The 26,676-nt window shown below is 39.5% G+C and overlaps 1 protein-coding gene across 2 annotated transcripts in view; it reads right to left on the reverse strand.

The window, feature by feature from the left end:
* The window catches only part of LOC134527466 (gamma-aminobutyric acid type B receptor subunit 1), a 262,732-nt gene that overhangs the window by 215,962 nt on the left and 20,094 nt on the right, over window positions 1-26,676 (reverse strand). For both annotated transcript variants that reach the window (XM_063360161.1, XM_063360160.1), the window contains exons 5-7: window positions 26,338-26,554; window positions 2,714-2,862; window positions 1,828-1,960 (exon numbers count right to left, since the gene is read on the reverse strand). In XM_063360161.1, coding sequence (XP_063216231.1) covers window positions 1,828-1,960; window positions 2,714-2,862; window positions 26,338-26,554 — 499 coding nt within the window. The remainder of the gene's footprint in view (window positions 1-1,827; window positions 1,961-2,713; window positions 2,863-26,337; window positions 26,555-26,676) is intronic.

The raw sequence follows: 26,676 nt of genomic DNA on the forward strand, positions 1-26,676 counted from the left end.
TTCGCACTTTTGTTAAAGCAAATATACCACTTAAAAAACTTAACCACCCAGCAATAAGAGAATGGCTGAATGAATATGTGAAAGGTAGGTGAAACTAAACTAAAAGTTGGTACAGATTTATTTACTTTGACCCCTCTTCCTTAAAAAAAAATATAAAAATCCCAAAACACTTTAATTTAGTGCTACAAATATTCCTCTATGGCAAAAGGCGCACATACGAAATTCACACCCATTTCGGAGAAATTACCATTTATTGTTTATATATAAAGCCTGAGCATTGATGCGGTAGCCGCCACATTGTTATTAGTTGAAATCACATTTTCCATCTATTTTATCATTTGTCTCATAACACGATCCTGTGGTACACGGTGCTTATTTTTTTTAGCAGTGGGGAGGTGCACAGCGTCGATGCGTTTCGCACGATAAAAAATTAAAATACGTAACAAATAAACCTAATGTAGTTTATTTACTGCGCAATTTATTTACGTTAAGTTCTCAAGGAAGATGGACCTTGACTTTGTAATCTCTCTTTTACGATAAGTGTTTCTCAGCTTTACAAAAGGATTAATTAAATACAAATTTTTATTTGATTGTCAACTTATTAAAATATTATTTTGGCTGCTTTTTTTGGTCATAGTTATCCATACCCTCTTTTAGCGCATAATCGTCGCACGCGCATAATCGTCACACCTATATTTTGGGCCTCAAAATTTGGATAAAAAAACCTCTCGCGTAAACGTTGCATGATGTTATTGGTCCCACTATTAGATTCCAAGCTCTTTGTGTAGGTATTTTTCCCATATAAAACAATGTATTTTAAAATATAAATCTAATATTTATTCGGACATTACCCTTACTTATTTAATTAACGGAAATACGAATTTGTCTGATGTGTAAATTTTCTTTTAAAGACTTATTAAAAGTTATAACCTTTATCTATTTGTCTGTGTCGCAGCGGTGTACCGCTTCTAAAAATGTAGCCAGCACTAGTTGGCATCATTCACGTTTGGTTATGTTGCTTCCCGTATAGAGCACGCGCACGAAGTCGAATATCTATATCGATATCTCGCCGATTGCATGCAACGCGCGCTCTTTGATAGCCCGGACTCTTTCACTGTGAGTGTGTACTACGATGATAGTTACGCGTTCGTTCAGGCTCACATTTGGATCACAGATTTTGTTTTTCTATTTAAAGTTGAAGAAATGTTTTTGTTGCATGGTTTATTAATTTAAATTGTTTTGCGTGCTCTTTTATGCTTCACTTTTTAAATAAACATACTTTCCATGAATGTGTTTTGCTTTTATGAATAACTTTAACGATTAAAAATTTTTTCTCGCATAAACGTCGCACCCCTACTTTTCAAACTTTATTTTAGTATAAAATGTGCGACGATTATGTGATAAAACACAGTAAATGAAATGAAACTCTTAATACATTAGTCTCATAAAGAAAAATAAATAAATAAATCAAGGAGAATTTTTTCTCAGGAATAACCAGGAGAAAAACAACAGAAATCATGTTCTATGAATATTACATTTAAATTATTTTTGTTTGTGTTTTATAAATCTGCGTATACATAAAACTTAAATAGATACGCTAAACTTAAATTATATTCTTATAAATATGCATATGCACATTTAGGGAAGTACAAAATAGTATATGCAAGCATATGTACAAATGTATTCACAAAACATGATTCAGCAGTATGCTCCTAGTTATTCCTGGCAAGAAGAGTAAGGTAGAAGAAAGGACACCACCATGAAGGGAACAACAGAGTGAGTTAGAGGAAAGGACAGCACAAACATAGATTGAGGTAGAGCGCGTACCGAGAGCTACGGCCCAGACCGCGTCGTAGGCCAAGGGTGCCTCCTGGTAGCCCTCGGGGTAGCGGCTGTTGTCGATGTCGTAGCCCTGCCGCCGCAGAAGGTCGTTCAGCTGCAGCCGGAAGTCCTCTGCAGTCTGCAACAGTCGACTGCAATCGTATCTCTGAACTGTGTTCATGTGTACGCATCTACTGAAGGGTTTTTGTGCTAAGCACATTCCAAACAGTAATATATACTACATTTTGAAACTAACCTGACTGTGATTATGATATTTTTCCCATCCACTATTTATTATAGTGAGCTTCAAAAATAAATGTTAACTGAATTAACTATCAATTCACAATATCTTTCACACAGTCCTTTGACAGCTAGTATTATAAGTGCTGTATTGCAAAGAACTCGTATCATTTAAAATTTGATTATATAGCAATAGTAAAATCATTTTTAATTCTACCACAGCAAATTCTCAGAAAAAATAGTGACGATAATTTATTAAGGCAATCTAATGTTGAACCAAATTTAAACTGAATAAGATTATGTAAAAAGGAACTTCATTATTTTCAATAATCTTTTAGATTGTTCTGTGTATGCATAAACAGAATAATCTTTTAGATTGTTCTGTGTAAGCATAAACATATGTATGCCATATAATTTTATTGTAAAGCCCTACACAACTAAAACTTAATAATTCCACAGCGAACCTCACCTTGCCCGTAACTGCAATGCTGGAGCTACACTGTGTGAAGGAGTTGCAAAGAGTATCACCTTGCTAGCTTTCCTCAGTACTGAAGCACTGCTTGCTACATGTAGGAGTTGCAGTGAGCCTCACCATGCCAGCTTTCCCCTGTGCTGGAGCCATTCTTTGTGCAAAATTGGCATGGAGCCTCACCTTGCCGGAGATTGTGCGCTGTTGGTTTTGGTTCCACATGAGCGCCTCGGTGGTGAGGTGGCCCTCGGCTGCCAGCCTCATCTCCTCACGCGTACAGTTTACACCCTCCTTGTCCAGGCTCACTTCGAACCAGTTGTCTTCGTACCAGCCTTTATGCACACACACACACACACACACATATGTAACCACAACTGTTCGTTCATTCATGCAAGTACACCCGCCCCTCGAAGTAACACCGTTTGATTTGCGCTGTTTGGAAGTAACGACACCAATAAATTACTGCATGATTTGAAGTAGCATGGTCATAGATTCAAAGAAACAGGTCAGTGATTTAAAATGGGGCGGTTTTCTCCTACGTGAAAATTTATTTCCATTCGTGCACAATGGAAATGGCACTTGAGTAGCATTAAATACAATACAACAAAGTTTTGCTCTTTTCTTAATAGCTATTCGCTACCTTAATTACGTATTTATCTCCGACGACGCATGTGTGTTCAGCCAACGTTTATATTTCACCCTCCCATATGTCAGCAACAGCTAGAGAGTAAATCTAGAAGCTTTCAGGGCTAGTTTTCCTCGTACCTATTAAGATGCGCTAGTGCTAGTGGCAAATCATTGGCATTTAGTAAACAACAGTGTCAGGAATTATGTTAACAAGTTAAATAATATTTATAATAATAAAAAACATTAAGGTAACACTTTTTAAATATTATTATAACTGAAATATACTATCTCCCATATTAACAACTTTCTTTTTGTAACTCAGAAATGTTGTTAACACCTGCTTAAGAGTGCAAGGCCCCAGCCCTATTATGTAAACAATGTGGTATGTGAATTTTTTTAATTTAATACCGTATTTACTCGCATATAGGTCACCATCACATATAGGTCGCACCCATAATTTGAGGTCTTGAATTTGGTGTTTAAGATTCCCCCCATATAGGTCGCACCAGTAATATAATGACGCGAACGGCCGGCGCACCGTGCACGAAAGAGTTAACGGGTACTGTAAAACTCCGCTACTACGAGAGCTGATAATGGCGTGATAAATTGTTGTAACAACAAGTACTCGTAATAACCGAATATATAAAATTGAAGTCAAGTTAGTTTTTGGAGTAGATAATCACAGCGACAGACCGACAGGATGCGCTCCCGCCCTTGCCGTCAGCGATGTTTATTTTGACAGCTCAAGCAATTATCTTTTCCACGACCCTTCACAGCGTAAAAAAAAAGAAAAAAAAATACTTATTAACGGCGAAGGAGATTCGTATAAGCCCATAAAAATATTTATTTTACCGAGAATGGACTATACAACCTGGCTTTTGCCGCATGCGGTGTGGGAGGGGAGGAGGATGCTGACAGTTTCTCACGCAGAAGGTTGAAATAAGGGAGAGAATGTGTTGAAATGTTAGTTGGAAAGGGGGGAGGGGGGTGTTTTTAAATGGCTTGTGGCTCATGAAGAATTAGCAGGGGATGGGAGAGGTAAGCATCACATCACATATGACGCCTGGCCGGACGAGTTTCTTACGCTCTCGCAGAAGTTACCACAGCGGCTTTTCATGAGGGCGGGTAAGATAACATGACAGCTGAGACAGCTTTTCGTGCGATAGTGGACGCACCGAGCTCGGCTAGACACTGCCGCGTGGACAGTCTAGAGGGGTGGTATCTATTTTTAGCCGTCTTTTGTATGCCTGCCTGCTTACAGTACAGCTCTCGCCAAGATAAATGTGAATACATAGCGCCCAACAAAGTGTAACAGACTTGTTTTTCAGCCGATTTTACTCAAATTTTCGTCTTTCTCTGCTCAAATTTTTCACTGTTTCTCAAAAAACGGTCGTATAAACGGAATGGACGCATCAGAGGGGGGTCGCATCGGCGGGATTCTACTGTATTGCAAAAAAAAATTCCTCAAAAATTTAAAAAAAATTTTCTTCACATATAGGTCGCACTTAATTTTTCCCCATCAAATCTGGTAAAATTGCCGCGACCTATATGTGAATAAATACGGTATTAGGTTTTTTAATCTAAAAATGTTATTCCAATGCTTTTTTAAATGTACTTCAAATGTTTTTAAACATATATTTGTGCTGAAAATTAATTTTAATGGGAGCAGTGACTTGATTAAAATGGTAGTCAGTAGGCATATTTACTTTATTGGAAAACTATACACTCTTATGGGAAAAGCAAATTTTTGATAAGCGCTGTTTCAATTAGCATTCTTTTTTTCTGAAATGAATTAGTGTTACTTCAAGGGGTGGGTGTATTACAATCAAACAAATATATATTGTCTATTCTAGCATACTTATTAATATTAACATTCAACTTCGAGAGAATTTTACATACAGAGAGAGAATTTATTAGTTTTAAAAAAAGTTCTATAACTGAGCATTCTTTAAAGCAATGTTGTAATCACAAGCCTTAAGGTCTTTTATTAGATTAAAATAATAAATAAGAAAAAGGTCCATTTTCCTGAATTACAATTTTCTGACAGAACATTATATTGTTGAAATTTTTTCATAAAAATGAATTTACATAATTTATTTCATAATGGAGCTTACCTTACATGAGTCTCAAAAAAATTAAGTTATAAACTTTTATAGTATTTAAGAGAACACTGTACTGTGCATGATTGATTACCTGTATTTTTACTTTGGAAGAACTCTTCAGTATCAGATAATATACCTCAATAGTATGAAATGGGGGAGTCTGGGACAGGGTGTTTAAGAAAGGTGAAGGTAATTTAATGATCTTGACATTGAACTCTGACCAAGAATTTTTTTACCTCAAATTAAATTTAACACCTTAGGTGAAATTTTACACTTTAGGAAATACATTTTTACCTGAAAAATAAAAATAAAACTAAATAAAAAACTCTAAAATATTTAATAAAATATTAATAACCAACATAAAAAAATGTAAAACAGATTCACTGTTCGAGCTTCTGGGAAAGTCAAGATGTAATTTAGGAATATATATTTTTAAATACAAAAATTATACACCTATATAAAATTATGTATCAATAAAATATTTCCAGCACACATTTATAAAGTTCCCATTACAATTGACAATGAACACACTTAAAAAATGACACAAAGCAGTTTCTCCAAACCATATCATTAATTTGAATGACTCACACAGTTACAACTGCAGCCAATGCGACATCATGGCAGCCATATTGGATTCTCTTTTTGTCTGGTGCAGTACACTAGTTCAATGACCATCTTGCTTCACTTGTTGCCCGCTCGAGGGCACTAAGATTAATCACCATATCTTCACACACTTTACTAGCTTCCAATCTGTCGGCCATCTTGGCTGCCATATTGAAAACCTTTAAAGGTCAACTAAAAAATAAAAAACAAAATAAAATAAATTTAAAAAATTGAGAGTGAAAAAAATAATTTATCAGGTTACGTTCTGAGTTACTTTATTCCTGATAATCCCCCATCACCTTGAAAATCTGTAAATACAGGAGAACAAAATAAAAAATAAAAAACTCAAACTATAATTTTTTAAAGATTATAAAATCAAATGGGATGCATGGTTACATTCCCAATCAGTGCAAAAAGAGTAATTTAGTTATAAAAAAATTACTATATACATCCATTCTTCATTACATTTTCAGTGAACACACTTCACATTCTCATGTACAAGGACTCTATAGAAGGAAACCAACTATTATCATTATTATTATTAGTTATTTAATAGGCCCATAAATGGTGGGCTATACGACCACAACAGGGGCAACTACAAGCATAAGCACCAAGCGTCCCCAAACTGTGAGGCCTTCAGTACTGATATTTGATATGACTTACACTCAAATCAGGACCAATGAAAAGCTTAATGACAAAATGTCACCATGGCAAAAAACTGACATAAAAACAGCAATATTTAAAAACACAGCCGTTATGACATCAAACTGCTGTTGCTTACTTAGCTTCATCTAATCATTGGATTAACAAACACCTGCTCATATGTATCTCTGCGCACATATTCATACTCATAATTGCCCTCATCATCATATACTGATGTACATTATTCAGTGAAGCACAATTCAAAGTACATTTGCCATCACTGACGTGTAATTCTATATACATTAATCATCATCATTGCAAAATTAAACACACTATCTCCAACACTGACATAAAATTATAAGCAAAGTTGTGAGTGTTTTCGAAGTTAAAGTATATGAAGAAAAAGGATTTTAAATGTTCAATAAAGAAAAAATAAATAATGCTGTGCAAGTTTTGTTTGTGCCCATAGATTGGAAAAGAAAAGACACTGTTTGAAAACATTGTAAATTTAAAGCATCGCATAAGGTGAACAAAGTTAGATGTCAGGCATCGGGCTCTGGAACAGAGCACCAAGTTAATTTAGAGGAAAAATGTCTCTTTCCGCGAGAAAGCTAAGGTTGAGAAAATAACACTAGCTGAGGCCACCGTTCACACTTTTATGAGCAAAACATACCACTGCAAAAAATTAACCTTTCAGCCATGCTAATTCAACACAATGTTCTCGAGTAGTAGACCTTAATGAAATATGACAAAGTACAAAAATGTTTGTGCTTTGTGTCAGATTCTCCAAAATATAAAAACAAGTGTGCCGAATTGCTGAAAGTATTACAGTGTGACATGTTGTACATTCAGTGCTGGGCACACAGACTAAACTTAGTTTAGAATGTCTGGTCTACAAAAATAACCATGCTAAATGAATGTGTAGTGAAGGCAAAGATGGCATTCTTTAACCAAGAACCATCACTATTTGGAGTTCCTCAAAATATCTTCTGTGGAACTAAAGCTGTTTCCATCACCTGTTCTCACCTGCAGTGTCCTACATTGATGAGTACTTAGTTCATCTAGTTGGATTTTTTAGACAGAAAGATTTTGATGTTGGTGATGATACAGAGTACTTCGAGAAAATTGAGCAATAATGAAGTTCTAGGTTTGCAATGCAAGGCGAAATTCATGGTAAAGTACTGCAAAAAAAAACTGTTGATTTGATGGAATGTCTGGAAAGATCCTAATATCCGAACGCCCACAAATTGTGTGAAAAACTCTCTGATTTAAAGACAAGGATTAAACTTGTCAGTGACAATAATTTTGCTGGATAGGCAGCAAAAATGTTGAATTCTACTGCATAACTAAAAGCTGCAACAGGAGCAAAACTTGCTGTGACTGGCCAGAAATCTTTTCTGAAACTGTCATCTTTGATGGGAGGAAATTGTGGAAAATGATTTTCTGAGAACATTAGCTTCTTGTTCAATCTACGCAAAATCATTATAACAGGTTCAGAAATTGATGCTGTTAACTTACAGGATCGAGTCCAAGTTGTGCCTTTACTTTGAGATTTTGGTTTCAACAGTTTTTGGAGGGCTACGCAGCAACAAAACAAGCAGTCCTGAAGTCTGACATTAGGGGAGATGACAAGCTACAAGTTTTGCTGTAGTTGAAGAATTACTTCCCAAAATTCTTCAACAAAGCAGTCATGTGTCTCTGGCTTCCAGTGTCCAACATTAATGGTGAACGTGCCTTCTAAAAGTACAGCAATATAATTAGTGACAAATGCATATCTTTGGGGGTGGAGATAATGGATATAATGCTAGCAACGTGTTTAGTGGGAGACAAGTTTGCAGCAGGTACATGTACAGGGTTTGTCCGTAAAGTAATGAGACTAGGTCTGGTAAAAAGAATTTATTGATCCGATCGGTACATACGGTTAAAATTCTTCAAAATAGTCTCCTTGGGCGTTGATACACCGTTGCCAATGTGATTTACATGCTGCAAAGGCCCCCTGGAAGTCAGCTGCCGTAACTTCTTTCAGAGACTCCGTGACAGCCCATTGGATGGTGGGAACATCTTCGAAATGGTGACCTTTCATAATTCTCTTGAACTTTGGGAACAGAAAGAAGTCTGGCGGGCTCACATCCGGGCTGTACGGTGGCTGCAGCAAGGTTGTGACCCCTATCCGGGCCAGGTAGGCGCTCACAATGAAGGCGGTGGGGTCATTCCATGTCAGTTCATCCAGGGCATGTAACCCATGTTTTTTGATTTTAATAAAAATTGGTTCAATTGTTAGGTGACAAAAGGCCACTTAAAATCCAAAATTTTAGATTTTTATCTCAAATACTTCCTGAAAATTGAAGGTTCCTTTGTGACCATTTTTGACCTAAAACAGGCTGTAATGACAGCATAAATTGGTCAGTATCTGTGTTTCCTTGTTTGTATTTCACTGTAATACCAATATTTCAGAATAAGAACACTTTTCTTTATGTAAAATTCTCTAGAGAATTCAAATTTTGCCACCAAATTGCTATATCTAGAATGTTTTGTAAGTTATAACGGAATTATTAACATGACTGATGTTTCATGTATCATCTGCATCCTTTATTACAAAATAGACTGTATCTCAAAAGGCAGACCTCACAAAAAAATGAGCTTGGTACTATGTGAAAGAGGAGGAAATTTTCTATAAGATACATTAAAAAAAATAGTGGCTTTCTGCTGGAGTGTTGAAAAACAAAATGAAATGACTTGGTGATGTAAATGGGGCCCCTAACAAAAGGCAGCCAGAAGATGGAAGCAAAGAGGATCGAATATAAGGGTTGTGTATGTCCCATATTTTCTAAATATTACACAAGGATTTTGTGCAAATTTCAAAGCCTCTAATTACCTTCCCTGTGTTATCTCCTTGTGTTTTCTTCAGAGCCATGTCATGTGACTGTACATTGTCATTTCTGCATGGAGTCTGCCTGCTAGCTGTAAGAGAGGGGATCTTTGATACTTGCTCTGTTCTCCTTGGCATTGGTTTTTTTTTTTCTGCTTCCTCAGAGGCAGTTGAGAGATAGGCCTAATATCTGGGCTGTCACAGCAAATGCAGTAAAGTGGCCCATGAACAGAGCGGCAGAGGGGAGGAAAGCAATAAAGATAACCGGGGTCAGAGATAAGGCGTGTGTCTGCCACCATACAGACTACACTGTGTAGGCCAGTCTTACTGTGCTGCCTGTGTATAATGTTAGTGGAAAGTCTTTGTTCGGACTGTTTATTAGTGTGTGTAATTTTGTGTTAGTAACATTGATTAGACCTCAACGTAATCAGTGCTTCTGAGAAGTCTCTGAATACTTCAAGTTTGTATTTCCCGCGCTGCTGTGTAGTGGCAACCATTATTCAGCATCATCTGCCAACAGTTGGCAGCCCTGGACTTCCAGCCGGAAGTCAGTCATATTTTTCATCATGGCGGTGAGTAGTACTATGGTGTAGCCTCACCGTTAAATTGTTGTATTATAATGGCATCTATAATCGTTATCGTATACAGTCCACTCAGTTATCGGGCTATAACATTTTTGGTCCATCTAGGCCGGATAGTTCTGGTTTTCGAAATTGGTTTGTGATTCTTGGCACATGCGTGAACATTGCTTCTAGTGTCCGGGACCGCCTTTGTTCAGTGAAATATGTTACGTGCATTGAAGTGATTACAGCCCGTGTACGTTGAACTGGTTGTGTTGTACTTTGCTGCACAAACGGTGTAACTTAGTTGGTTCGTGCGTGCATTAAATTACTGCGTGTTTGCGTAAGCGATTTTGAGGTTAATAGCTGGAAATCACGTAAGTAGTCTCATCATGAGTGAACTTAAAGCGCTGGGTTTGCGGCTGCAATTAGCGGAGGGACAGGTGAAACGTGCGTGTGACTTAGCAAAAGCGGCAGCGAGTGACGCGACCAAGGTCCCGTTGCTTCTTGCCAGTGTGCGTGACCTACCGGACGTGAAGCGCTCCTACGAAGCGGATTTCATCGACGTAGAAGCTTCGTCGGACAAAAGAAAGAATTTCAACAGTCAACAGCATCAGCAACGTTTGATAGACTTTGAAGAGCAGTACTACACAGTCATGGCCGCCGTCGACTCTGTGAACAGGAAGCCTGGGTTATCACCCGGGCCTGAAGGCAGTGTTTCAGAACTCCGTAAGTTAAACATCGCATTACCGAAAATCACACTTCCCAGCTTTGACGGAACTCCGCAGCAGTGGTCGAATTTCTCTAATTTGTTTTCCACATTAGTTTCAGACACACTGCTTTGTCATCTGTAGAAAAGTTGGCATACTTGAAGGGTGCTCTTGTGGGCGATCCGCTTGGGATATTTTAGTCGTTACCCTTGTCGGAAGCAAACTTTAAAGTAGCTTGGAACTTGCTCATGGAACGCTATGAGAACAAACGTTTGATTGTGTCGGCACATGTTGAGGCCCTACTGCAGGCACCTGCAGCCTCAGTAGATTCACCAAGTTCTCTACGGCGGCTGTTGACAGTCATTTCTGAAAATATCTCAGCACTTAAGGCATTGCAGGCCCCGGTAATCCATTGGGACATGATCTTGCTCCCTATACTGAGCAAGTGCCTAGACTCTAAGCTTCAGGTAGAGTGGGAGATGACATTAGGTCGTGAGTTTCCCAACATTAATTCCTTTTGTTCATTTCTGGAAAGGCACTGTAGGGCCCAGGAAGTAGTCTGTGGTGCATCTCGTGCTAAAACTTTGGGGACACAGCCCTTTAAGCAGAAACCTCCAACCCAATCTAAGTACCGTACTAATGCTTTTCTTACTTCATTGCAGTCTTGCTGTATGTGCAGTGCATCTCATATGTTGCACCAGTGCCCCGACTTTCATAACCTGAACCCTCAGGATCGTTTTGCTGTTGTGAAGAAGGAAAAGTTGTGTTTAAAATGCCTTGGTAAAACACACCTTTCTAAACAATGCTCATCTACTTTCTCATGTCATAAATTTGGTATTAGACATCATACCTTATTGCATTTTGAAAATGATCATGTTCATGACAAAGTAGCACAAGTATCAGATGCTGACCAAGCTTCTTCTGGAGAAACTATATCCGCAGTCTCCTCAGTCACATCAGCCGTTGCGAGAGCTGACCACACTGTTCTGTTGTCAACAGCTCAGGTGCAGATTTTAGATGCTGCGGGTAATCCAATTGTTGTTAGGGCCTTGTTGGACACAGCAAATTAGGCTAGCTTTCTTACTGAGCACTGCATTCAGAAGTTGCGGCTACATCGTGAGAGAACCCAGTTACCAGTCAGTGGGTTATCAGGCACCCAAGGGAACGTTGCTAAGGCTCGTGCTTCAGTTGTAGTCATGCCAGTTGGCAGCACTGGTCCTCAGTTCACTATTGATGTATTTATTCTTCCACGGATAACTGGTAATTTTCCGAGTGTGGTGGTATCGCCCGATGTACGCAAGGCAGTCTCGAGCTTAAAGCTAGCGGATCCCTCATTTGATACGCCTGGCCCCATCGACCTGCTTATCGGTGCAGATGTGTTTCCCCTATTGGTTACAGGGGGCAGCATGGAGGGCCCACCTGTTGCATTAGATTCAGTGTTTGGCTGGATCTTGATGGGAAGGGTGGCTTCTAAGCCAGTTCCTGCGTACTCACAGTCCTTCACGGTCTTCTTGCTCTGTTCCTTCCCTCCATTGGGAGAAGTCATGAAGAAATTTTGGGAAGTTGAGGAGTACCCCACCATCAAGCATTATTCACCTGAAGATACGCGTTGTGAGAAAATGTTTGTCGAATCTCACAAGCGCATGGAGGATGGGCGCTACAATGTATGTCTGCCATTCAACACCTCATCCCCTGAGTTGGGAGACACTCGTGCTCAAGCCATAAATCGCCTGCTTGGTGTGGAGAGGCGCCTCAAACGGAATTCAGATGTATCAGCAATGTACTCTGACTTCATGAAGGACTATCTGGTTGCAGGACACATGGAGAAAGTTCCTCCAGAACAAACACATTCAGTTCCATCATACTACATTCCTCACCACGCTGTAGTTAAGCCTGACAGTTCTACCACCAAGTTACAGGTGGTGTTTGATGCCTCGGCTAAAGGCTCCACTGGGAGATCATTGAATGACTGCCTACTTACTGGTCCCAAACTACAGAAAGAAATAATTGCATACCTGCCAACTTTTTGAAACTCCCATCAGTAAAACTTTTAGAATTTATAAAACTTGGCGTAAATCACGTGCGGCAATTACTAAGTACTGGTAACCAATATCAATTTCTCGACTTTCCCATAACCTTATATTCGACCCCCAAAATATTATGCAGAACTACTCTAAAAATATATTTCTAGTGCTGCTGTAAGCAATATATTTTTTTTAAAAAAATTAGCACAACAATGTTAACAACTACACAAAAACTTAAACTGAGAACAATAAACCAAACATGAAGGTACCTTAAAAAAAAAAATGTTGGACTGATGGATGAATGATTTATGAATTTTATGTGAAAAAAAAAAATAATCTGTAGTATTCTGCTTCATTTGTAATGATGATGAAGTGGCCTTCTTTGCTGCTTGCAGGAAAACACTGCTGAAGTTTTGTTGATAACATGGTCCAGACCTCTTGCATTTGAGAACAGAGATTGACTGGAGTGTTTCTCTCGACATAGATGATCTAAATTCTGTTCTGTTTTTTTTTTTTACCAAGCTAAAGATACGTTCGCATTCCGCATTGCTGTGTGGTATAAATAAAATGGACAGCATTACCCTTGACATTCTGTCATATTTACAAACCCCTTCAACTCCTTGTGTATGTGATAACTCTGCCCATTTCACATCAATCGACACAATTTTATCCACAACAGCCGAAATGTTATCAATCTGCACATTTGCAAATTGTTTATGGAGTTCATCCATTGCGAAATCAATAGTTTTCTCTTTTTTCACAGCCAAGATAATGGGGAACAATTTCACAAAGTAACGCACTGAGGAAAATTGTGCATTTTCAATTCCCTTCAATCATGCCACTTCTGCATGTTTTATAACTTCACTCTTAAAAGGAAACTTATTAATCATGTAATCACATGCAGTAATGAAATATTTCCTTACTGAGCTGTAGAACACATGTTTCTCTTTGCTTTCGAGCACATTTATTAAAATTGTTGTGTGACTTCCTATCATTAACTCACCATCATCTTTTTGGTTATGACGTAAATTGTCTGTACCTCAAGTAATGGACTGCCCAAGAATGTCTCTCAGCAAATTCATTAACAGTTCTCTTAAAATATGTATCTGTGGCGATGCTGCTTGAAGAATTACATTTACTTTCTCAAAATATGGCATAACATGAAGTAGAAAGGCACAAAGAGCTTTGTTAAAATTCGAAGACAGAAACAGAAACAAATTTTCTTCCCTACTTGCACAAGAATTCTGGTTTTTAAGAACTGGCTTGTCAAACTTCTTATCAGTCAGTGCAATTTTCTTGCTGCTAGAAGCAGATTCAGGAACTAATTCTCTTCCCTTGTATCTGGTTTCCTTTTCCTGTGCTAGAACTACTTTGTTTCTTTACACTTAATGGGATTTTGTATGATGTCATACTCACAGACTGGGATGGTTTCTGTGTTACCAACACTTCTTTGAAAAAACTGAGTAATGGTTCCCACTGACTAACAAGTCTTGTCAAACTTCTTGCGAGAGATAACCACCGTGTTACAACATGCTTCAGTACCTTTTTCAATTCCTTGCAGTGAAGATCTTGAAATCTAGCAAGTCGTTCTTTTCGTTTAGCACTTTTTTTCCATATAATAAAAAATGTCTACTAATATTTCATCCACATTCACTGGCAAACTTAAAGCTGCCTTTTCTGCTGCCAATTTTAATAAATGACATGCACAGCCAATAACCACTATTTCCTCATGCCTTTCTTTTAAAAATGCAGCAACACCATTCTTCTTCCCAACCATCACAGGTGCATTATCGGCACAAAACGGTACACAATGATCAGGGTTGGCACGTTTAAAACAAAATGTTTAAAACCATATGTTCAAAATTGTTTTAAACAATACACTCTGAGTAAAACAAGTTTAAAACACAATGTTTAAAACATTCTGTTCTAAACATGTTTTTTTATATGTATTTTAAAAAAAGTTTTATTTCTTACGAAAACTAAAACTGCATATTGACATTTTCATCGCAAGCATCACTGTCTCATTGTAAGTCACCAATTGTGATAAATATCCAGACTAGGATGAGAAGTTTTGAAGTGAAACACATTCCTCACATAAACATAAAATACCAGCACTGCTTGGGGTCAAACCAGTCATACCTTTTAGGGTGCCAGTTCCACTAAGTTCATCTAACCTAATTAAAATCTGTTTTTGTTAAGTGCACGGAAAACAGTTACAAGTTTGGCAGCCTTCTCTGTTCCTAGCCGGTTCCTTACAGTACTATGCACAAACCCCGAATGTGGAGAAAAGACGTTCAATACCAGCTGACGAAGACACTGCACTGTGTAACTGATGTGCCAGGTTCAAAGTTGCATGATAAGTACTTTTCTCCAAAGCCATCCACCATAATAGAGGTTTAATCTCTTTTAGTGTTACAGGACTGAATAAGTACTCCTTGAAAGGTGAACTTTTTGCCTTGTACTTAATAATATCCGGAATGGCTACAGTCAGGGAAAACCGGGCAATGTCAGGGAATTCCATATTCAAAAATGTGTAGCAATATACCTTACACCTGATGGCCGATGGGACTTCTGCTGAAACCATATGTGCAAGACATATTCTGGTGGTTTTGATTAAAATTAATATTAAAAACAAAAAAAAAGTTAAACTTAAAAAAACTCTTTAAGACATGACAAACTGTTTAAAACAAAAAAAAAAAGTTTAAAACAATAAAAACATTTTTTTGATTATTATTTTTTTAAAAAAAAACTGTTGTTTCCCAACCCTGCCAATGATTCAGTGGTACTCCTTCGATTATAGTTGCGACAAGATTAACTGACCTATATTCTGCCCTGTAGAATCGCCTTCCAGGTTAGGTATGGAGAGAACTGTACTCACAATTTTACCCTGTTTGCTGTCATAAAATGTGACAACAATAGGGTACAATTTTTCGTGTGTGTCGTTACTCCCGTCTGTTGCAACAGAGAAAGGCCCTGTCTGTAGATGCACAACAACTTCAGACAATGCATTACTTGCCATTTCATTCAAATTACAAGTTGTTTTCATGCAGGCACACGTGAATTGCTTTGCAATATTTGAGTCTGTGAACATATTTTTGAACAATCCACCAGCATGATCTGCTGCACTGAGTGGGATGTTATGCTCCACTAAAAAGGAAACAAAAAGGCATTCCGCTTTCGTAACATCCGAATTGGTGTTTTTAGTGTTGAAAAAACTGCTAATTTTCTTGTTCTCTTCCTGACTCTTCATATTCCCAAAGTGTTTGGGACAGTTAACATGTGTGCTTACGTCGTGTTTACCACCGTGCACTATATTAAAATCACACCTACACACTAAACAGAACACAAATTTTTCGCCCTTCTGTGATCTTTGTATACATGGAAATTCCTCATTGTAAGAATCCTTGTATGTTTGGAAGTACTTCTTCTTCAGTTTGCTCATTTTTAAAACACGTTAAAAACACTCATAAAAAGACGCACAAAAATTAAGAACAAAAGTCTTCAAAGAAACACAGGCTACTTATTAACATAAAAATGTATACGATGGAAAACACCGCGAAACTAGTAAAATATATTTAATTACTCGTCCATTTTCATATTGGTGTAAGGTATATAGGAAATATAAAAGAACAGAACAATTAAAGCTTTTCTCAATACTTCTACACCATTATTTACAGCTTGCAACGTTCCACCATGTTTGGAAACTAGACCCTGAGTGGAGTTTGTTTTCCAAACGGACCAGTACCTTAATTTTTGATTCGTTAGAAAGAGCCAATGAGAACGACGATGTCAAGAACAAAGATATTTCTTTGTTTGGCATCTGCATCAACGCTTGTTGTCTCTCTCAACTCTCATACATAGCCTCGTCGTTACAAACTCGAAATTACCAGTTCATCGAATTTATAAATTTATTAAAAACGTTTCGACATCCGTAAAAAAAATCAGGGCTCTGTAAAACCATAAAACAACGCCTCTATCCGTAAATTTTACGGACATTCCGTAAAAGTTGGCCGGTATGTAATTGATGTTTTACTTAGCTTTCGGTCACATGCAGTAGTATTCACTGCAGACATAAAACAGATGTATCGACAAATTTCTATCCATAAAAGGCACCAGGATTACCAACGCATTGTCTGGAGGTTTTGTGACACTGATCCTTTTTAAGACTATCGCTTGAAGACGGTGACTTATGGAGTATCTGCAGCCCCATACCTAGCTCTTCGTACAATACAGCAGCTGGCTAAGGATGAGGCTGCAACCTTTCCTCTTGCATCTAAAGTCCTGTTATCTGACATTTATGTAGATGATGTTGTCACAGGGTCCAGTTCTATTGATTGAGCCCTGGATGTTCAAAAGGAACTTCTTTCTTGTCTTGCCAAAGGTGGTTTCAAACTAAGGAAATTCATGAGCAATCACCCTGCACTTCTTGATTGGCTTCCACATGAAGATGTTGAAACACCCCAGATTCTGAGCTTCGATCCTGATAGTCAGGCTATTGTCAAAGTCTTAGGACTACAATGGAGTCCAGCGTCAAACACATTTGCGTACAAAATTGAGGATAGCTCCAACCATGCCACAAAAAGAACCATCCTTTCGACGATTGCTAGAATATTTGATCCACTTGGTTGGCTTTGCCCTCTGTTAATGTTCGCCAAACATTTGCTGCAGATTCTTTGGTTACAAACTATTGATTGGGACGCTGATCTTCCGTCTGAGCTGGCAGAACGTTGGCAGAAATTCAGACAGGAGCTCCCTTGCCTCAAAGCTGTTGCTATTCCTTGTCACCTACAAGGTTCTGAGGGGTGCGTATATGAAATCCATGGTTTTTCGGATAGTTCTGAGACAGGCTTTGCCGCTGTTGTGTACTTACGCATCATAGAAGCTAACAACAGAATCAGCACTCGTTTGTTAGTCGGAAAGTCTAAAATAGCACCAGTCAAGGTCCAGTATTTGCCTCGCCTAGAGTTGTGTGGTGCCTTATTGCTGGCACGCCTGCTCAAACTTGTTGTTGCAACCTATCAAAAGGAGTTTAGTTTGTCATCAATTACAGCATGGACAGACTCTCAAGTGGTTTTGGCCTGGATTAACTCCTCTCCGCACCAGTTGAAAACCTTCGTGGCCAACCGAGTAAGTGAGCTTCAAGACTTGACACCCTCATCCTGGTGGCGACATGTATCATCTGAATACAATCCGGCGGACTGTGCCTCCCGTGGCCTTCTACCTACTCAGTTGCTAAACCACCACTTGTGGTGGACCGGGCCATTATGGTTACAAGAGCCAACTCAGTATTGGCCTCCAAAATCCCAACACGCTGTTGAAGCGGACCCAGTCCTTCTGGAACACAAGGCTGTGACGTTGGAAACTATGACCCACAATCGTGACTTAGAACATCTGGTAACCAGATTTAGCCATCTGACCAAGTTGTTGAGGGTCACAGCATTTATGTTGCGTTTTATTCACAACTTAAGTACTTCCCACTCAGCACGCTTATATGGGAGCCTCACACCCTTGGAATTGAATCATGCGTTAAGGCTTTGGCTGCTTCGCACTCAATCTAGTTCATTCCAGGGGGACATTGATGCTCTTAGGAGAGCTTGTTGCACTTCTTCCCAGATTCGAAAACTAGTACCCTTTCTGGATGAGCATGGATTGGTTAGGGTGGGTGGCAGACTGCCTCAAGCTACAGTCCCATTTGAGCACAAACACCCATTGCTTCTGCCGAAATCCGATCCTCTGACTGATCTCATCATACGCCATCATCACGACAAAAATACCGTATAAACCCACGTACCACCCGCCCCCGGGTAAGACCCGCACCCTTATTTTTAGAATGCCATGGTGGGAAAAAATGTTTTTATTGCAAATCTGCATGAAAAAAATAGTTTAGTCGTGATTTCTTTTCCTTTCAAACAGTAACAAATTGTAAAGAATTACCAAAAAAGTACTATGCTACTTATTACAGCCTCGGCATTTGTGTTAAATTGTACAGAAGGCAAGGAACTGCAATGTGGAAACATCGTGCGAGTAGAACGTGGCATCGCCGCACGCGATCGAGAACAACATGCAGTGTGCGCGCGTGACCTTGCCCAGCTCCCAGCTGTTTACAGTTACAATCTTCCGCGTCCATTATCGTGCGCTGGGCAATGACCTCGTTCAAACAAATAAACGATAAAGCACGCGAGTCCTAGCCACGCATAATAAAAAACCTTGTGCCTAAATGTGGCATATTCTACAGCTTCCGCAGCTTTAACACATGCCTCTGAAATGCTATTACTTTCTCATCGTAGCTTGTCGGTAAACGCTGGCAGATTGTAGTACGCCGCCTCATGGACAAACCCTTTCTTACCAAGAACCTGCGCATCCAGTTTCTACTTGCTTTAAAACCTTCACCCACGCCAACTTCACGAGCAATTTGCAGCGCCTTTAGCGAACACATTTCCGTTCTTACAGTGTACCCGAATTGCCGCCTGTAGTCGTAGAGTTTTTCCTCTATCTCCGGAAACTTTGCTACCGCACCACGGAACGCACGTCTATCGCCACTGGCCGTAAGCAGTTTGTCTTTACATTACCTCCAATCCCTCACACATGATTCGTCAACATCATATATTCGCCCAGCAGCACGGTTACCGATTTCTTCCGCTTCACTGATTATGTATTTTTAATTTTTCCACAACTGTGAAAGAACGCAACTTTTTACGATTCATTACAATACTTGCAGCCAACACACGTGTAAACCACTGGGTACTTTACAAATGAGGATAGGACAGTGCGTGGGCGCGCGCGTTTGTAACCAGCGAAGCTGCAGTGTGAAAACGCTGTGAGGAATGTGACCTTGACTGTCTGCCGCTTCCTTCCCATCCTTTTCCCCTACCCCTCTTGTCTATCGCAGCAACCTCCAGTCGCGCCGGCGTTATTTCGTCACCGTGCAAAAATGGCCCAAGACCCACGTAACACCCGCACCCTACTTTTTCGAACCTGATTTTTTAAAAAAGGTGCGGGTGGTACGTGGGTTTATACGGTAATCATCCAGGAGTTCAGACACTCAGAGGTATTCTGAGAGAACAGTTTTGGATCTTGGGTGACAAGGATGCCATTACTCGCTTACTGCGTACATGCTTGCGCTGCTTCAGGCAAAGATCCTCCTTTGCTCAACCTAGGATGGGAGATCTTCCAGCCATGAGGGTTCAGCAGACTTTGCTAAGTCAGGAGTCTACTATACTGGACCATTTCCCATTAAACTTGCTAGAGTGCGCAGGGCACCCATCTTGAAGGCTTACCTTTGTATCTCTGTATGCTGTGCCACCAAAGCCGTCCACGTTGAACTGGCCTCTGATCTATCCACTGAGGCATTTCTTGCTGCGTACAAGCGCTTCATTGGTAGGCGAGGAAGATCTTCAGACATTTACTCAGATTGTGGCACAAACTTTGTGGGAGCACACAATCACCTCAAGGAGCTTCAACAGCTAGTGTCGTCACCTGGTCATCAACAAGCCATCACGGATGCCGTGTCTCAGCTTAGTATTACATGGCACTTCAACCCCCCTGCCGCACCACACTTCGGAGGCCTCTGGGAGGCTGGAGTCAAGTCTTTCAAAACCCATCTTCAGAAAGTGATCGGTGAGCAGGTGTTGACATATGAAGAGTTGTACAGTGTACTGATCCAGGTGGAAGCCACCTTGAATTCCCGACCGTTGTGTCCATTGAGCAGCGACCCCAAGGACTTCAATGCGTTGACTCCTGGTCATTTCTTGACATTGGAACCATTGGTAACATTGCCAGAGCCTGATCTTCAGAATGTTCCGCTAAATCATCTAAATCGTTGGCAGCTTGTGGAGCGGCTACGGCAGGATTTCTGGCATCGCTGGCACAGAGACTATCTGCACACTTTGCAACAGTGACATAAGTGGCACAAACCAGCAACGCCTCTTGTACCCCATCAGCTCGTGCTGTTGAAAGAAGAGCGATCACCACCTCTTCAGTGGCGCCTGGGGCGTATCCAGAACCTTCACCCTGGAAAGGATGGTGTGGCAAGAGTGGCTACTGTGCGCACCATCACTGGATCTCTCAAACGCCCAGTGGTCAAGCTCTGTCCCCTACCATTGTGTTGAAATGACGTTTCAAGGTGGGCGGAATATTCAGACTGTGTATTAGTGTGTGTAATTTTGTGTTAGTAACATTGATTAGACCTCAACGTAATCAGTGCTTCTGAGAAGTCTCTGAATACTTCAAGTTTGTATTTCCCATGCTGCTGTGTAGTGGCAACCATTATTCAGCATCATCTGCCAATAGTTGGCAGCCCTGGACTTCCAGCCGGAAGTCAGTCATATTTTTCATCATGGCGGTGAGTAGTACTATGGTGTAGCCTCACCGTTAAATTGTTGTATTATAATGGCATCTATAATCGTTATCGTATACAGTCAGTTATCGCGCTATAACAGTCTTAGTTCATTATAAGTTGGATGAGAACTACATGGCTACCAGTACTACTAAACTAGAATTCTGTTCTGTTGGGAATGATATGCATGAAGAATGTCATAAAAGTGTTATATTAAAACAAAGGGAATCAAAAGATTGGAATCACTTTCCAAAGATATTCAAACTCTTCTTGTGCTGAGAACAGGTATTTCTAAACATAATCTTCACACCATATGTTTTCATCACGAATTGTTTTATATTAAGAAGTATGAAATATTTCAGACATCATGTTGTGATCCTATGAAAGTGCATAGTGTTCCAGTTAAGCGTTCTTTGCGCACAATCTCTTTACAGTGCTACAGAAAAGCAGCAGACAAGGGACTTAATTTAATTCCTGGTAAAAAATTATGCTCCTCATGTAAGAATAGGTTGTATAATATTCAAGAAGTAGGTGCACAGGTATCTTTAGAATCACCTGAAAGTGACGTTGCAGAGGGTTTAGAGATTCAAGCATCAAAAGAAGAAACCCGTAGCTTACTTGACAAAAGTTTGGAATATTTGCAACAGTCACCAATAAAACTGCATGCTGTACCACAACATGCAAAAGAAAAATATGGGAAATGTAAAGTACAAGAGGTATCATCAGCTGTAGCAGACAAAATATCTAAAGTATTAGATGTACAGCTTACAGCCACATCAACTAGTGAAAGTACAGAATTACAGAGGCATGAAGTGGAACAAAAGGCTGCCGATTTGGACCGTTTGGTAACTTTAATAAAGCAAAAGCTGCCCACAATGAATAGACAAAGCAAATTACAAATTCTTACCCTTATCCCTCAATCATGGTCCAGACAGAAGGCAGCACAAGAATTTGGTGTTTCTGAGTACATGGTAAGACAAGCAAGACAACTTACACTGAAAAAAGGAATCTGCGCATTAGTTCATCCCACAGGTGGGAAGAAGTTACCTGAAGAAACTGTGCAGGTCATTCAAGATTTCTATCAAGATGATGAGTTTTCCAGGGTAATGCCAGGAATGAAAGATAAAGTTAGTATATCCAAAAATGTTTACAAACAGAAAAGACTTTTGCTATGTAACTTGCATGAGCTGTATTGTTCTTTTAAGGCAAAAAATCCATTTCTCAAGGTAGGGTTTTCAAAGTTTTGTACGTTGCATCCTAAATGGTGCGTTTTAGCTGGAAGTTCTGGAACCCATTCCGTCTGTGTGTGCACTATACACCAAAATGTTGAATTACTTCTTCACTGTCTTGGTGTAGGTGAAAAGTATAGTTCACTTATTTTGTATCTTGTATGTGACATTTTAAATCCTGCCTGTATGCTAAGACAATGTGAACAATGTCCTTCTCCAGATACTCTAAAGCAGCATCTATATCATACTTTAGACTGTGATCCAGATGATGTTATTGAATATCAACAGTGGGTCAGTACAGACCGAACACAATTACAAACCCTTACCTCAAGAGTAGAAGACTTAATGGAAATTTTAGTACAAAAAATGGAACTCCTCATACCCCATTCCTATACCACAAAGAAACAATCGGACTACCTCAAGCAGTTGAAAGAGAAAATAAGTGAAAGAGAAGTTATAGCTTTATTAGATTTCAGTGAAAATTTTTCCTTCGTTATCCAAAATGAAGCACAAGGATACCATTGGACCAATAGTCAATGTACAGTTCATCCAGTAGTCATTTACTACAAAAATTCAGACAATGCTAATTTGAAAACGAGCAGTCATTTGGATCATGGTGTATAAAACACAGTCAGAAATAGTCACATATGTTAAAAGACACCTGCCTCAAGTAAAACACATACATTATTTCAGTGATGGTTGTGCTGCTCAGTACAAGAACTGCAAGAATATCCTCAATTTGTGCCACCACACACAAGATTTTCAGCTCACAGCTTCTTGGTCATTCTTTGCCACAAGCCATGGCAAATCATCTTGCGATGGTTTTGGGGGAACTGTTAAGCAACTGACATCAAAAGCTAGTCTTCAACGACCATTCCAAGACCGAATTACATCAGTGTCTAAGATGTTTACCTACTGCAATGAACACATAACAGGTATTATCTTTCATTACATTGACAAGAATGATGTGGATGACGTTCGTTCGACTATACAACAACGGTATACTAAGGCAAAGACAATCCCAGACACAAGAGGGTTTCACAATGCTTCACCAATATCCTAGTATGAAATAGGAATGAAGAAAACAAGTCAGGATAATGCATATTCCTTAGTTTTCAATTTCGCTACAGCAGCTAGCTAAGACCCTGGTGGTACAATATCAAAACTGTATAGTACTCGTTGCTATGTGTCTTGTGTGTATGACAAAAAATGGTTCGTTGGTGTTGTAAACAACATTGATAGGTCAGAAGAAGATGCTCAAGTAACCTTCATGCACCCTGCCGGTCCAAGTGCTTCCTTTTACTGGCCTTCACCTCGAGACGATGTGTGCTGGGTTCCTTTTGCACACATACTCAGCATCTTGCAGGCACCATCAACAAGCAGCTCTGGCAGAACTTACAGTTTTTTGAAAGAAGACTTGTGCAAGTGTGATATAGAATGGCAGCTTTATCAGAAAAGCAATGCAGTTTGCTAATTGCAAACATTGGAGGATTGTGTCTGTAGATTCTAATTCATTGGCAATAGATTTGTGTAAGTAGGGAATTTTTTTATGTGTACATATAGCATTAGTAAGCGATTATCGAGTACATTACATGTTGCCAGCAGAAAGCCACAATTTTTTTTAATGTATCTTATAGGAAATTTCCTTCTCTTTCAAATAGTACCAAGCTCATTTTTTTGTGAGGTCTGCCATTTGAGATACAGTCTATTTTGTATTAAAGGATGCAGATGATACATGAAACATCAGTCATGTTAATAATTCTGTTAGAACTTACAAACCATTTAGATATAGCAATTTGGTGGCCAAAATTTGAATTCACTAGAGAATTTTACATAAGGAAAAGTGTTCTTATTCTGAAATATTGGTATTACAGTGAAATCAAAGCAAGGAAACACAGATACTGACCAATTTATGCTGTCATTACAACATGTTTTAGGCCAAAAATGGTCACAACGAAACCTTCGATTTCTCAGGAAGTATTTGAGATAAAAATCTGAAATTTTGGTTTTTAAGTGGCCTTATGTCACCAAACAAATGAACCAATTTTTATCAAAATTAAAAACAATGGTTACATTTTCAATTTTTGTTGGATGAACTGACATGTAATGACCCGGTGTGGTATGGAGCGTTGTTGTTGTGGAGCTTCCAGCAATCTGCCATCTCTGGTTGTTTCCATTTGACGGCTCTGTACAAGCGCGCAAGGACTTCTTTGTAGAAAACGGCATTGACAGTTTGTCCCAGAGCTACAAATTCTTTGTGGACCATCCCACGCTTGTCAAAAAAGACAATTAACATTGTCTTTACCTTGGACTTCCGACATTCTTGCTTTCTTGGGGTGTGGGGAGTTTGAGGTGTGCCACTCAGAACTTTGGTGCTTGGTTTCGGGGTCGTACTGGAACACCCATGATTCATCGCCCGTTATTTTGTTGCTAGAAAGTCCAGTTCACTTTCTAACTGCGCCAACATCTCATGGGAAACGTCAACTTGTCGCTTTTTTGTTCACGACTCAACACTTTTGGAACTAATTTCGCTCAAACCTTCCGCATGTTCAAACTTTCAGAAATAATTTTGTGCACTGTTGTTTTGCACATGTTTAGGGATTCCAATTAATCTTACACTCAAACGACAAACAGAGTCCAGGAGAATTTTTACATTGGCCACATTTTTGTCCAAACTAATCACTGAAGGGCATCCAGATCGCTACATGTCTTCATCTATCTCCCGTCCATTCTTGAACTCACTGAATCATCGGAAAACCTGAGCCCTTAACAGGGTGTTGTCTTTGTAAGCCTCCTTAACCAAAGCAAGTGTCTCAGAAGTGGTTTTTCTCAGAGGAAAGAGCAAAATTTAATCGTGCAGCGGTGCTCCAGCAAACGCTCCAATTTGGACATTTTCTGCCGTGACAAAAACTAAAATACAGCTTGTGCGCCATGCTTAATCCTCACTGCGTCAGCTCGGATTAGACTGCCACCTGGTCTGTTGCTTAGTTTGGACCCCCACCACAAATTCCCCTGCCAGGGACTGCTCTCCAGGCAACTGGAACTTATGGAGCGGCCAATATCATTACTTTACTGACAAACCCTGTAATCCGATTTACTGAGATGGTCGAAACACATTTAATATTCAACTAAATAAGCACATGTTTCAAATCAATTTCTGACTTGTTTTATCAATGTATATAATTTAGAGAATTTTAATCTGTAGCAATGAAAACTCAGTATACCAAATTTAACTGTAATTTGTCATAGTTGTTATTAAAACTATTGTTCTTGATAAACTAATAAAAAAATACATAATTTTCATCAACTAGAAATATACAGTCAAAATTATGATGACAAAATTGATGTATTGTTCAAAAGAAACATTTTTTTCCACCAAAATTTTGGACCAAAATAACTTATTTTTACTGCAGTAGGTGACCATATTTATTTCCTTTTTTCTACTGGCCCTAGATATAATATTCAGACCACCATTGTGTGGAACATACAGCAAACGAAAAAATGGGCAACTGGAAAAATGGACCATATTCAAGTTGACAACTTGTAAGGCAAAAGGTGCTCTCAAAGCGCGACTGTCTGGAACAGAACAGTAGAGTCCCGACCGACCTGTAGAACACATGGGGCTCCCCCAGTTGAGCTGTTGGAATTGGTCTGACACATGGCCAGGCTTGCAACAGTCTGTTGCTGGCACCCAGACCATACCCAAATCACTTAAGCACTCACTCACTGCTCATGAATTAAATTACACCAAGGTGTTGGATTTTAACCAACGACGCGGCGCATCAGCCATCACGGCAGACAATTTAAGCGCTTAATATTTAAAATTTTGGAGGGTGAGAGACTGATGAGGGGAAAAGGGGAAGAGAAAGCTTGTAGCAAACCTCCTCCTTGCATTCCAAAGACCTGTCAGCAGTTACAAATGTGATGTCATGCCAGTTGACGAGATAAGAGCCGGGCGATAACAAAAATATATGTTGGACAGCAGGTGAAAATAAAATTATTGACTCAGAATGTAAAACAGAGCTAAATTGGATGAACTACATGTAGTATGTATGAGCTGACCCAGTTTAAACATTTAGAGTAGTGCTAATAGAGCGAGGACTCACCTATGAAGAACCAGACATATGACTTGCCAAACAGGTGCTGCTTGTACATCTCGCACAGAACCTTCCTGGCCGCCACCACGTAGAACAGCCCCACGATGATGCGAGCGTCTTGTCTACGCAAGTTGCGCACGGCGTCTGACGGGTCACTGAGAAAGCTCTGGCGTGTCACTATCTCGATGCCGCTGTCCTTGCAGCGAGCTTCCAAGTCCTCCACCGTCTGGCACACAATTCCCATCACACTTCAGAGAGAACATTGCCAACAAAGCCTGAAGAAAACTACAGAAACTCTGCCCTTCCCAACTTTATCAAGCATTTTTAATGTTTTCCTGCAATTACAGT

The sequence above is a fragment of the Bacillus rossius genome, chromosome 1 (assembly GCF_032445375.1).
Source record: "Bacillus rossius redtenbacheri isolate Brsri chromosome 1, Brsri_v3, whole genome shotgun sequence".
NCBI lineage: Eukaryota > Metazoa > Arthropoda > Insecta > Phasmatodea > Bacillidae > Bacillus > Bacillus rossius.